The sequence below is a fragment of the Bombina bombina genome, chromosome 7 (assembly GCF_027579735.1).
Source record: "Bombina bombina isolate aBomBom1 chromosome 7, aBomBom1.pri, whole genome shotgun sequence".
NCBI lineage: Eukaryota > Metazoa > Chordata > Amphibia > Anura > Bombinatoridae > Bombina > Bombina bombina.
In genome coordinates, this window is record NC_069505.1 from 429,374,138 (window position 1) to 429,388,467 (window position 14,330).

Sequence of the window (14,330 nt, forward strand, 5' to 3'; positions counted from 1 at the left end):
CATATCTTATGGTAAATCTTTCTGGTAACAGGTTTCCTAGCCTGTATTAAGGTATCAATAACTGACTCAGAAAACCCACGTCTTGATAAAATCAAGCGTTCAATTTCCAAGCAGTCAGCTTCAGAGAAGTTAGATTTTGATGTTTGAAGGGACCCTGTATCAGAAGGTCCTGTTTCAGAGGTAGAGACCAAGGTGGACAGGATGACAAGTCCACCAGGTCTGCATACCAAGTCCTGCGTGGCCACGCAGGTGCTATTAGAATCACTGATGCTCTCTCCTGTTTGATTCTGGCAATCAATCGAGGAAGTAACGGGAAGGGTGGAAACACGTAAGCCATCCTGAAGTCCCAAGGTGCTGTCAGAGCATCTATCAGGACTGCTCCTGGATCCCTGGATCTGGACCCGTAACGAGGAAGCTTGGCGTTCTGTCGAGACGCCATGAGATCTATCTCTGGTTTGCCCCAACGTCGAAGTATTTGGGCAAAGACCTCCGGATGAAGTTCCCACTCCCCCGGATGAAAAGTCTGACGACTTAAGAAATCCGCCTCCCAGTTCTCCACTCCCGGGATGTGGATTGCTGACAGGTGGCAAGAGTGAGACTCTGCCCAGCGAATTATCTTTGATACTTCCATCATAGCTAGGGAGCTTCTTGTCCCTCCCTGATGGTTGATGTAAGCTACAGTCGTGATGCTGTCCGACTGAAACCTGATGAACCCCCGAGTTGTCAACTGGGGCCAAGCCAGGAGGGCATTGAGAACTGCTCTCAATTCCAGAATGTATATTGGCAGGAGACTCTCCTCCTGACTCCATTGTCCCTGAGCCTTCAGAGAATTCCAGACGGCACCCCAACCTAGAAGGCTGGCGTCTGTTGTTACAATTGTCCAGTCTGGTCTGCTGAATGGCATCCCCCTGGACAGATGTGGCCGAGAAAGCCACCATAGAAGAGAATTTCTGGTCTCTTGATCCAGATTCAGAGAAGGGGATAAGTCTGAGTAATCCCCATTCCACTGACTTAGCATGCACAGTTGCAGTGGTCTGAGGTGTAAGCGTGCAAAGGGTACTATGTCCATTGCCGCTACCATTAAGCCGATTACCTCCATGCATTGAGCCACTGACGGGTGTTGAATGGAATGAAGGGTGCGGCAAGCACTTTGAAGTCTTGTTAGCCTGTCCTCTGTCAGGTAAATCTTCATTTCTACAGAATCTATAAGAGTCCCCAGGAAGGGAACTCTTGTGAGTGGAACGAGTGAACTTTTCTTTTCGTTCACCTTCCATCCATGTGACCTTAGAAATGCCAGCACTAACTCTGTATGAGACTTGGCAGTTTGAAAGCTTGAAGCTTGTATCAGAATGTCGTCTAGGTATGGAGCTACCGAGATTCCCCGCGGTCTTAGTACCGCCAGAAGAGCACCCAGAACCTTTGTGAAGATTCTTGGAGCTGTAGCCAATCCGAATGGAAGAGCCACAAACTGGTAATGCCTGTCTAGGAAGGCAAACCTTAGGTACCGATAATGATCTTTGTGAATCGGTATGTGAAGGTAAGCATCTTTTAAATCTACAGTGGTCATGTACTGACCCTCTTGGATCATAGGTAAAATTGTCCGAATAGTCTCCATCTTGAACGATGGAACTCTTAGGAATTTGTTTAGGATCTTTAAGTCCAGGATTGGTCTGAAAGTTCCCTCTTTTTTGGGAACCACAACAGATTTGAGTAAAACCCCTGTCCCTGTTCCGATCGTGGAACTGGATGGATTACTCCCATTAACAAGAGCTCTTGTACGCAGCGTAGAAACGCCTCTTTCTTTGTCTGGATTGTTGACAATCTTGACAGATGAAATCTCTCTCTTGGAGGAGAGTATTTGAAGTCCAGAAGGTATCCCTGAGATATTATCTCTAGCGCCCAGGGATCCTGAACATCTCTTGCCCAAGCCTGGGCGAAGAGAGAAAGTCTGCCCCCCACTAGATCCGATCCCGGATCGGGGGCCCTCAATTCATGCTGTTTTAGGGGCAGCAGCAGGTTTCCTAGTCTGCTTGCCCTTGTTCCAGGACTGGTTAGGTTTCCAGCCTTGTCTGTAGCGAGCAACAGCTCCTTCCTGTTTTGGTGCAGAGGAAGTTGATGCTGCTCTTGCTTTGAAATTACGAAAGGAACGAAAATTAGACTGTCTAGTCTTGGCTTTGTCCTGAGGTAGGGCATGGCCTTTACCTCCTGTAATGTCAGCGATAATCTCTTTCAACCCGGGCCCGAATAAGGTCTGCCCTTTGAAAGGTATATTAAGCAATTTAGACTTAGAAGTAACATCAGCTGACCAGGATTTTAGCCACAGCGCCCTGCGTGCCTGAATGGCGAATCCTGAATTCTTCGCCGTAAGTTTAGTAAGATGTACTACGGCCTCCGAAATGAATGAATTAGCTAGTTTAAGGACTCTAAGCCTGTCCGTAATGTCGTCCAGAGTAGCTGAACCAATGTTCTCTTCCAGAGACTCAATCCAGAATGCCGCTGCAGCCGTGATCGGCGCAATGCATGCAAGGGGTTGCAATATAAAACCTTGTTGAACAAACATTTTCTTAAGGTAACCCTCTAATTTTTTATCCATTGGATCTGAAAAAGCACAGCTATCCTCCACCGGGATAGTGGTACGCTTAGCTAAGGTAGAAACTGCTCCCTCCACCTTAGGGACCGTTTGCCATAAGTCCCTTGTGGTGGCGTCTATTGGAAACATTTTTCTAAATATCGGAGGGGGTGAGAACGGCACACCGGGTCTATCCCACTCCTTAGTAACAATTTCAGTAAGTCTCTTAGGTATAGGAAAAACCTCAGTACTCGTCGGTACCACAAAATATTTATCCAACCTACACATTTTCTCTGGTATTGCAACTGTGTTACAATCATTCAGAGCCGCTAACACCTCCCCTAGTAATACACGGAGGTTTTCCAGTTTAAATTTAAAATTTAAAATATCTGAATCCAGTCTGTTTGGATCAGAACCGTCACCCACAGAATGAAGCTCTCCGTCCTCATGTTCTGCCACCTGTGACGCAGTGTCTGACATGGCCCTAATATTATCAGCGCACTCTGTTCTCACCCCAGAGTGATCACGCTTACCTCTTAGCTCTGGTAATTTAGCCAAAACCTCAGTCATAACAGTAGCCATATCCTGTAATGTGATTTGTAATGGCCGCCCAGATGTACTCGGCGCTACAATATCACGCACCTCCCTCTGAGCGGGAGATGTAGGTACTGACACGTGAGGCGAGAAAGGCCTCGCTTCCATTGAGTCGTTAAAAATGGAGCCGTAAGCTACCGAAGCGGCCGACAGCTAAAAGTAATTTACGGCTGCATTTTAGTACCAGGTTTCCATTGAAAAGATTAGCGTGTTGCGCGCAGTCGCTCTTTTCGTGTAGCTGTAAGTTAACGTTGTGTTAACGCTTCCATCTGACGTCGGATTTCTTGAAAATCAATTAGTTGCTAAGGTAACCCGACCTTACGCTATAGAATTTACGTTTAACGTCCGTGCTTATTACCTGTGATCGCCTCTCAAGAAAAATAAAAAAACACTTATCCATATTTTTAATAATCAAATACTATTTTCTAATATAATTATATTTAACACTTCATAAATATAAGTAATATTTCTTGCTGCCCTAGGCATAGGTCTAGTTTGCATTCTGTAGATATGTTCTTGCATATATTATTATATTTAAATATATACTGATATTTCTATTAGAATATAAGTTCAACTATTTCTATACATGAGACAACAATAAATATTACTTATAACAATTTATTTCTACATTAAAACACTTGCATTATTTGCAAGTTTTATAATTTCAATAGAAAATAGGTCTCAAAAAGCACAATTTTCCTCTTTTACACCTAGTTGAGCTGTGGGTAATATATCTCAATGTATCGACAGCCTCCGACAATGTATTAACGGTTAGCGCTTTCAATGGAAACCTGGTATAATTTATCGATTAACGGCTTCTATTACTTTCTATGGGACGCGAAAATCTTTTCGGCAGCCGAAGTCCGGCAGCCGATATTGAGGTATAACGCGCCATTGGAAACAGTCGTTAAACGCTATTGCTTTCGACAGCATATTTAACGGTTTGCGAGTGCACGCAAACTGAATTACGACTCAATGGAAGCGAGGCCTTAGTCGGCATAACTCTCCCCTCGTTGTTTGGTGAAATTTGTTCAATTTGTACAGATTGACTTTTATTTAAAGTAGCATCAATACAGATAGTACATAAATTTCTATTGGGCTCCACTTTGGCATTGCAACAAATGACACAGGTATCATCCTCTGAATCAGACATGTTTAACACACTAGCAAATAAACTTGTAACTTGGAAATACAATTCAATTAGAATAATATTAAAAACGTACTGTGCCTTTAAGAAGCACAGAAGATCTATGACAGTTGAAAATTAATAAATTGAAACAGTTATAGCCTCAATCCTTGTAAATAACACAACTTTAGCAAAGGTTTAATCCCATTAGCAAAGATAACAAATTCTGAAAGCAGGAAACAAATTACAGAATAAACGTTTTTTATCTCAGTCAAACTATAATTCTCACAGCTCTGCTGAGAGAAATTACCTCCCTCAAAATAAGTTTTGAAGACCCCTGAGCTCTGTAGAGATGAACCGGATCATGCAGGGAATACAATGAGTTGCTGACTGAAATATTTGATGTGTAGAAAAAGCGCCAAAAAACGGCCCTTCCCCCTCACACACAGCAGTGAGGGAGAACAGAAACTGTCAGAAAACAGATTAAGCAACTGCCAAGTGGAAAAATAGTGCCCAAACATTTATTCACTCAGTACCTCAGCAAATGAAAACGATTTTACATTCCAGCAAAAACGTTAAACATAATCTCTAGTTATTAAACAGCTTTATGTATTTCTTACAGTGTAATTCTAGTGAAGTACCATTCCCCAGAATACTGAAGTGTAAAGTATACATACATGACATTATATCGGTATGGCAGGATTTTCTCATCAATTCCATTGTCAGAAAATAAAAACTGCTACATACCTCTATGCAGATTCATCTGCCCGCTGTCCCCTGATCTGAAGTTTACCTCTCCTCAGATGGCCGAGAAACAGCAATATGATCTTAACTACTCCGGCTAAAATCATAACAAAAACTCTGGTAGATTCTTCTTCAAACTCTGCCAGAGAGATAATAACACACTCCGGTGCTATTTTAAAATAACAAACTTTTGATTGAAGATATAAAACTAAGTATAATCACCATAGTCCTCTCACACATCCTATCTAGTCGTTGGGTGCAAGAGAATGACTGGGAGTGACGTAGAGGGGAGGAGCTATATGCAGCTCTGCTGGGTGAATCCTCTTGCACTTCCTGTTGGGGAGGAGTAATATCCCAGAAGTAATGATGACCCGTGGACTGATCACACTTAACAGAAGAAAAAGTAACCTGCACAAAAACTTCATTTCATCAGACTTCAACGTTAAAGTAAAGATGATCAAAACTAAATAAAAAAATCCCTTGCTAAGTAACTAAGGGGAAATATCAGCAAGCTTCATGAACTCTTAAGTCTCTCAAACTGTCTCATTATAAAGTGCCTGTAGTCTGCCAAACATATTGACCCTGTTGCCAATAAAAGTGGACCCTGAATGTACCCTTAACCATATAAGAATAAACTGAGTCCCAAAGATATCCATTTGAGGGTTAACCTCAAAAGTGCTGTCCTTCAGTACCTAGAAGGCAAAAGCAATTACCTTCGGATCCAGCTGCAGGGCAAATAACAGCTACTAAGGTGTGACCGGTACTCCACTCCCTGTCAGGGATCTGTAGTAAAAGAAAGAACAGAGTAACCAACCCTGGCTTTCTGCAAAGGGGTAGCAAAAGTGTTAGAAGTAAAGCAAAGACCACCTCGCCGCCTTCTAACTGCTAAAAGTCACAACAACTCTTACTAAAGAGATTGACATGGACACAGCTAGACCCAAATCCTTGCTTGCAGGGAAAAGTACCCATAAAAGGATTAAATATCTTCAGACACCGTCTTCGCACATCCTCCATTGACAGAGGCAAAGAGAATGACTGGGGATTATGGGTAAGGGAAGTTACACTTAACAACTTTGCTGGGGTGCTCTTTGCCTCCTCCTGCTGGCCAAGAGTTGAATATCCCACTAGTAATTAGAATGACGTCATGGACTCTCCATGCCATAGGAAAGAAATATATATATATATATATATATATATATATATATATATATAAAAAAAAATGTTTTAATTATAAAACAGGTGCTTTAATAATGTAAAACACTGATAGCAAGATTACAAGTAGCGCGTTATGATTTTTCTGCGAGCGATGTGGTCTTTTTGCAATAAATTTCCATTGCGAAGGTATTATAAGTCTTGAAAAATCGTGATTGCGTGCATTCGCCTTTTACACAACAATCCTTTCCGTACTCAAAGAGCTGTAGTTAATGCTTTTTCGCAACAAAAAAGTTTCACGAAACACTTCAAAAACACAATTTATGCTTACCTGATAAATTTATTTCTCTTGTGGTGTATCCAGTCCACGGATCATCCATTACTTGTGGGATATTCTCATTCCCAACAGGAAGTTGCAAGAGGAAACCCACAGCAGAGCTGCAATATAGCTCCTCCCCTAACTGTCATAGCCAGTCATTCAACCGAAAACAAGCCGAGAAAGGAGGAACCATAGGGTGCAGTGGTTACTGTAGTTTAAATTTAAAAATTACCTGCCTTAAAATGACAGGGCGGGCCGTGGACTGGATACACCACAAGAGAAATAAATTTATCAGGTAAGCATAAATTGTGTTTTCTCTTGTAAGGTGTATCCAGTCCACGGATCATCCATTACTTGTGGGATACCAATACCAAAGCTAAAGTACACGGATGAAGGGAGGGACAAGACAGGAACTTAAATGGAAGGAAACACTGCCTGTAAAAACTTTCTCCCAAATATAGCCTCCGAAGAAGCAAAAGTATCAAATTTGCAAAATTTTGAAAAAGTATAAAGCGAAGACCAAGTCGCCGCCTTGCAAATCTGTTCAAAAGAAGCCTCATTTTTAAAGGCCCAAGTGGAAGCCACAGCTCTAGTGGAATGAGCTGTAATCCTTTCAGGAGGCTGCTGTCCAGCAGTCTCATAGGCTAAGCGGATTAAGCTTCTTAGCCAAAAAGAAGGAGAGGTTGCCGAAGCCTTTTGATCTCTCCTCTGTCCAGAGTAGACAACAAACCAAGCAGATGTTTGACGAAAATCTTTAGTAGCTTGTAAGTAAAAACTTTAAAGCACAGACCACGTCCAGATTGTGTAACACAAGGATGGAACAACAATCTCTTGATTGATATTCTTGTTAGATACCACCTTAGGTAAAAACCAGATTTGGTACGCAGGACTACCTTATCCGTATGAAAAATCAGATAAGGAGAATCACATTGTAAGGCAGATAACTCGGAGACTCTACGAGCCGAGGAAATAGCTACCAAAAAAAGGACTTTCCAAGATAAAAGTTTGATATCTATGGAATGAAGAGGTTCAAACAGAACTTCTTGAAGAACCTTAAGAACCAAGTTTAAGCTCCATGGTGGAGCAACCGGTTAAACACAGGCTTGATTCTAACTAAAGCCTGACAAAATGCCTAAACATCTGGAACATCTGCCAGACGCTTAACTAGCTGACAATCCTTTTTCCAAACCTTCTTGGAGAAAAGATAATATCCTAGGAATCCTGACCTTACTCCATGAGTAACCCTTGGATTCACACCAATAAAGAAATCTACGCCATACCTTATGGTAAATTTTCCTGGTGACAAGCTTTCGTGCCCGTATTAACGTATCAATAACTGACTCGGAGAAGCCACGCTTTGATAAAATCAAGCGTTCAATCTCTAGGCAGTCAGCCGCAGAGAAATTAGATTTGGATGGTTGGAAGGACCCTGAAGTAGAAGGTCCTGTCTCAGAGGCAGAGACCATGGTGGAAGGGATGACATGTCCACTATATCTGCATACCAGGTCCTGCGTGGCCACGCAGGTGCTATCAGAATCACAGATGCTCTCTCCTGCTTGATCTTGGCAATCAGTCGAGGGAGCAGAGGAAACGGTGGAAACACATAAGCCAGGTTGAAAGACCAGGGCGCTGCTAGAGCATCCATCAGTGTCGCCTTGGGATCCCTGGACCTGGATCCGTAACACGGAAGCTTGGCGTTCTGGCGAGACGCCATGAGATCCAGTTCTGGTTTGCCCCAACGATGAATCAGTTGTGCAAATACCTCCGGATGGAGTTCCCACTCTCCCGGATGAAAAGTCTGACGACTTAGAAAATCCGCCTCCCAGTGCTCTACACCTGGGATATGGATAGCTGATAGGTGGCAAGAGTGAATCTCTGCCCAGCGAATTATTTTTGAAACTTCTAACATCTCTAGGGAACTTCTTGTTCCCCTTTGATGGTTGATGTAAGCTACAGTCGTGATGTTGTCCGACTGAAATCTGATGTACCTCAGAGTTGCTAACTGAGGCCAAGCCTGAAGAGCCTTGAATATCGCTCTTAGTTCCAGAATATTTATTGGAAGGAGAGACTCCTCCTGAGTCCACGATCCCTGAGCCTTCAGGGAGTTCCAGACTGCACCCCAACCTAGAAGGCTGGCATTTGTTGTTACAATTGTCCAATCTGGCCTGCGAAAGGTCATACCTTTGGACAGATGGACCCAAGATAGCTACCAGGGAAAAGAATCCCTGGTCTCTTGGTCCAGATTCAGTTGAGGGGACAAATCTGTGTAATCCCCGCTCCACTGACTGAGCCTGCATAGTTGCAGCGGTCTGAGATGTAAGCATGCAAACGGCACTATGTCCATTGCCGCTACCATTAAGCCGATTACTTCCATACACTGAGCCACCGAAGGGCGCGGAATGGAATGAAGAACCCGGCAGGAATTTAGAAGCTTTGATAACCTGGACTTCGTCAGGTGAATTTTCATTTATATAGAATCTATTAGAGTCCCTAGAAAGGAAACTCTTGTGAGTGGGGATAGAGAACTCTTTTCCTCATTCACTTTCCACCCATGCGACCTCAGAAATGCCAGTACTACGTCCATATGAGACTTGGCAATTTGGAAGTTTGACGCCTGTATCAGGATGTCGTCTAAATAAGGGGCTACTGCTATGCCCCGCGGCCTTAGGACCGCCATAAGCGACCCTAGAACCTTTGTAAAGATTCTTGGGGCTGTAGCTAATCCAAAGGGAAGAGCTACAACTGGTAATGCCTGTCTTGAAAGGCAAACCTGAGAAATCGATGATGATCTTTGTGTATCGGAATGTGAAGATAAGCATCCTTTAGATCCACTGTAGTCATATATTGACCCTCCGGGATCAGTGGTAGGATGGTACGAATAGTTTCCATCTTGAACGACGGAATTTTGAGGAATTTGTTTAAGATCTTTAGATCCAAAATTGGTCTGAAGGTTCCCTCTTTTTTGAGAACCACAAACAGATTTGAGTAAAAACCCTGTTCCTGTTCACTCCCATAACTAGGAGGTCTCGTACACAGTGTAAGAATGCCTCTCTCTTTATCTGGTGTGCAGATAATTGTGAAAGGTGAAATCTCCCTTTTGGGGGGGAAGCTTTGAAGTCCAGAAGATATCCCTGGGATATAATTTCCAACGCCCAGGGATCCTGAACATCTCTTGCCCACGACTGGGCGAAGAGTGAAAGTCTGCCCCCTACTAGATCCGTTACCGGATAGGGGGCCGTTCCTTCATGCTGTCTTAGAGGCAGCAGCAGGCTTTTTTGACCTGCTTACCTTTTTTCCAGGTCTGGTTTGGTCTCCAGACCGTCGTAGATTGAGCAAAAGTTCCCTCTTGTTTATTATTAGAGGAAGTTGATGCCGCACCTGCCTTGAAGTTTTGAAACGCACGAAAATTAGACTGTTTGGCCCTAGATTTGGACCTGTCCTGAGGAAGGGCATGACCTTTTCCTCCAGTGATATCAGCAATAATCTCCTTCAAACCAGGCCCGAATAGGGTCTGCCCCTTGAAGGGAATGTTAAGTAGCTTAGATTTTGAAGTCACGTCAGCTGACCATGATTTAAGCCATATCGCTCTTCGCGCCTGTATAGCAAAACCAGAATTCTTAGCCGTTAGTTTAGTCAAATGAACAATGGCATCAGAAATAAAAGAATTGGCTAGCTTAAGTGCTCTAAGTTTGCCAAGTATGTCATCCAATGGAGTTGCTACCTGTAAAGCCTCTTCCAGAGACTCAAACCAGAACGCCGCAGCAGCAGTGACAGGGGCAATGCATGCAAGAGGCTGTAGGATAAAACCTTGTTGAATAAATATTTTCTTAAGGTAACCTTCTAATTTTTTATCCATTGGATCTAAAAAAGCACAACTGTCCTCGACAGGGATAGTAGTACGCTTTGCTAGAGTAGAAACTGCTCCCTCCACCTTAGGGACTGTCTGCCATAAGTCCCGTGTGGTGGCGTCTATTGGAAACATTTTTCTAAAAATAGGAGGGGAAAAGAACGGCACACCTAGTCTATCCCATTCCTTATTAATAATTTTTGTAAACCTTTTAGGTATTGGAAAAACATCAGTACACACTGGCACTGCAAGTATTTATCCAGTCTACACAATTTCTCTGGCACTGCAATGGAATCACAGTCATTCAGAGCAGCTAAAACCTCCCTAAGCAACACGCGGAGGTGTACAAGCTTAAATTTAAATGTAGAAATATTAGAATCAGGTATCTTCCTGAGTCATTAACATCACCCACTGACTGAAGCTCTCTTTCCTCAGCTTCTGCATATTGTGAGGCAGTATCAGACATGGTTCTTAAAGCGTCAGTATGCTCTGCATTTTGTCTCACCCCAGAGCTATCTCGCTTACCTCTAAGTTCAGGTAGTCTGGCTAATACCGCTGACAGTGAATTATCCATGACTGTCGCCATGTCTTGTAAAGTAAACGCTATGGGCGCCCTAGATGTACTTGGCGGCATTTGAGCGTGAGTCCCTTAAGCGGGAGTCAAAGGGTCTGACACGTGGGGAAAGTTAGTCGGCATAACTTCCCCCTCGTCAGATTCCTCTGGTGATAAAAAATTTTAAAAGACAGAAAATGATCTTTATTGCCTAAAATGAAATCAGTACATTTGTTACACATTCTAAGAGGGGGTTCCACCATGGCTTTTAAACATAATGAACAAGGAGTTTCTTCTATGTCAGACATGTTTATACAGACTAGCAATGAGACTAGCAAGCTTGGAAAACACTTTAAATCAAGTTAACAAGCAAATATAAAAAACGGTACTGTGCCTTTAAGAGAAACAAATTTTGTCAGAATTTGAAAAACAGTGAAAAAATGCAGTAAATCAAAAAAATGTTTTACAGTGTATGTAATAGACTAGCAGAGCATTGCACCCACTTGCAAATGGATGATTAACCCCTTAGTTCAAAAAACGGCTCAAAAAAACGAAATAGACGTTTTTTAACAGTCACAACCAACTGCCACAGCAAGCTGTAGCCCTACCTTACCCAATAAACGACTTTGGAAAGCCTTTGGGCCCTTTAGAGATGTCCTATAGCATTCAGAGGGCCTTTGAGGGAATCTGGATGTCTTAGTTTGTAATTTTAACTGCACAAAAAAACATTAAAATAGGCCCCTCCCACTCATACTATAACAATGGAAAGCCTCAGGAAACTGTTTCTAGGCAAAATTTAAGCCAGCCATGTGGAAAAAACTAGGCCCCAATAAAGTTTTATCACCAAAGCATATATAAAAACGATTAAACATGCCAGCAAACGTTTTATATTGCAATATCATAAGGGTATTACCCCTGGGAGTAAGCATGATACCAGTCGTTATTAATCACTGTATTCAGGCTTAACTTACATTAATCCGGTATCAGCAGCATTTTCTAGTGTTTTCTATCTCTAGAAAAAATTATAACTGCACATACCTGATAGCAGAATAAACTGCACGCCATTCTCTCGCTGAAGTTTTACCTCATCTGTGTAATCCCCTCAGACATATGTGAGAACAGCAATGGATCTTAGTTACAACCTGCTAAGATCATAGAAACCTCAGGCAGATTCTTCTTCTATTTACTGCCTGAGATAAAATAGCACAACTCCTGTACTTTTTAAAAATAACAAACTTTTGATTGAAGAAAATAAACTAGCTATATTTAACCACTCTCTCTTACGACCTCCTTGCTTGTTGAGAGTTGCAAGAGAATGACTGGCTATGACAGTTAGGGGAGGAGCTATATTGCAGCTCTGCTGTGGGTTTCCTCTTGCAACTTCCTGTTGGGAATGAGAATATCCCACAAGTAATGGATGATCCGTGGACTGGATACACCTTACAAGAGAAAATACATTACACTCATATTATCACTGTCTAAAAAAATTATTATAAAAAAATATTGGACACAAAAGTTATAAGGGCTCAAAGATACGAGATCTTGGGTGTAAGGAAAAAAAAGCTGACGCAGGGATTTTACATTGACATACATACACATACAGTACATAGAGAAACATGCATTTATCTGTATAGAGATATGTTTAACTATGGAGATAATGAAAATATTTAACATTACAATCTTATGCACATTAAACAATATCTCAGAGGGATTTTCAAAGACATATTTACATATAGATCTCGAGATATCTAGACATATATGTATATTCATATACATATCTCGCTATAAATAGATATAGCTGTCCAAAAATCATCACATATATAGAGAAATATTTATTTTGAAATAAATAGAACATATTCTGTTGCGAAAACATTTTCGCAATATGAAATAATTGCATTTTCATGTACACTTTCCAATGAGAATACGTCATGGGCTTTGCGCAACATATTCAATTTTTTTTTTCTTTTTGTCTTCTTCATTGACTTCTATGGGGAAAACGTGAACACACACGCGATTTCACGGTTTGCATTACGTGGCTTTACACCCACGAAAAATAAGTTATTTTGAAACTTGTAATCCCTGTGCAACCATAAATGCGAAAAAGCCATAACGAGCGCTGTGTTTTCGCAACTGATTTGAAGCGCGACTTTTAATCTTGCCCACTCTTAGCTACAGATTAATGCCCACTGGAGCCATTTTCTGTAAACTTTGCATTTTAATTTTATTCTATCACAACAGCTAATGATGAGTATCTCCAATAACAACAAATCCACCAGGACGTTTTTTTTTATTGATTCTATACCTATGAGCAGTGATGCCTTCTCCTTACTCCTAAAGGAAATTAGATTCAGCATTTTATCCACATCCACATTCACGGGCTGGTGGACCTGTCAATACAAATATTTTAAGAACTCATAATAGTAATATTTTAAAAGAAACAAAAAGCAATGTTATGTATTAAAAGGGTATGTTCAAATGCAGCAATGAAATTAATAAGAAAGTGATAAAAGGGTGTTCATTTTAGACTTATTTTTTTTTTCAGAAAAAGAGCTGACACTTTAGGGAAATGTCCTACAAAAGGTCATTTTAAAGGCTATGGAGCCGCATATGATGGGGTTGATTGACACCCCCTGCTAGAGGCCGATTGGTTGCGAATGTGCAGAACTGCTTGTGCAATCTTAAATGCTGACAGCGTATGCTGTCAGCATTCAGCGATGTCTGGCGGACATAATACGCTACAGCGTATCATGTCCGCAAGACATTGATAAATCGGCCCCTATTTCTGTAGTTTAGTGTTAGTATAGGTTTTTTTTATTTTGGGGGTTTTCTTTTTCTAAGTGAGATTTTAGAATAGGCATAACTCTTTTGTATTTTTGCTAATTTGTGTTGTTTTTTGTAATTGTAGGTTTTTTATTTTTGTATTGATAGGTTGTTGCTTTTTAAGTAATGTTAGGTTTTTAATTTTTAAAGGTAAGGTTATGGGGTTTAGAAGTTAGTGTGTTACTTTACAATGGGGGGTGTGGCGTTTAGGGGTTAATAGCGTAGTGGGTTACTTTGTGATTTTTTTTGCAGTTTAGGAGTTAATAGTGTAGTGGGTTAGTTTGCGATGGGGGTTGTGGCGGTTTAGGGGTTAGTAGTGTAGTGGGTTACTTTGCAGTTGCCTGTGACAGTTTAGGGGTTAATAGTGTATTAGGTTACTTTGCGGTGGGCTATGTGGTAGTTTAGGGTTTATTAGAGAAAGGGGCTTATGGCGATTCAGGTTAGAGCGTGGGTATGGGTTTTAGGTTTTTTTCATTTTCTCTCTCTCCATTGAAGCCAATGGGATAGTACGTTAATACAGTTACGATATTCTAACTTCTAACAAGTGAAAAAGATTTACTTTCAACTTGCGCTACCTGAAGCGTGCAAAGAGTAGAAGTCGAGTGG

General features: G+C 41.5%; 1 protein-coding gene across 1 annotated transcript in view; it reads right to left on the reverse strand.

The window, feature by feature from the left end:
• MEI1 (meiotic double-stranded break formation protein 1) overlaps positions 1-14,330 on the reverse strand; it is a 1,068,659-nt gene that overhangs the window by 229,637 nt on the left and 824,692 nt on the right. The window contains 1 exon segment of the mRNA XM_053689435.1: positions 13,207-13,291. Coding sequence (XP_053545410.1) covers positions 13,207-13,291 — 85 coding nt within the window.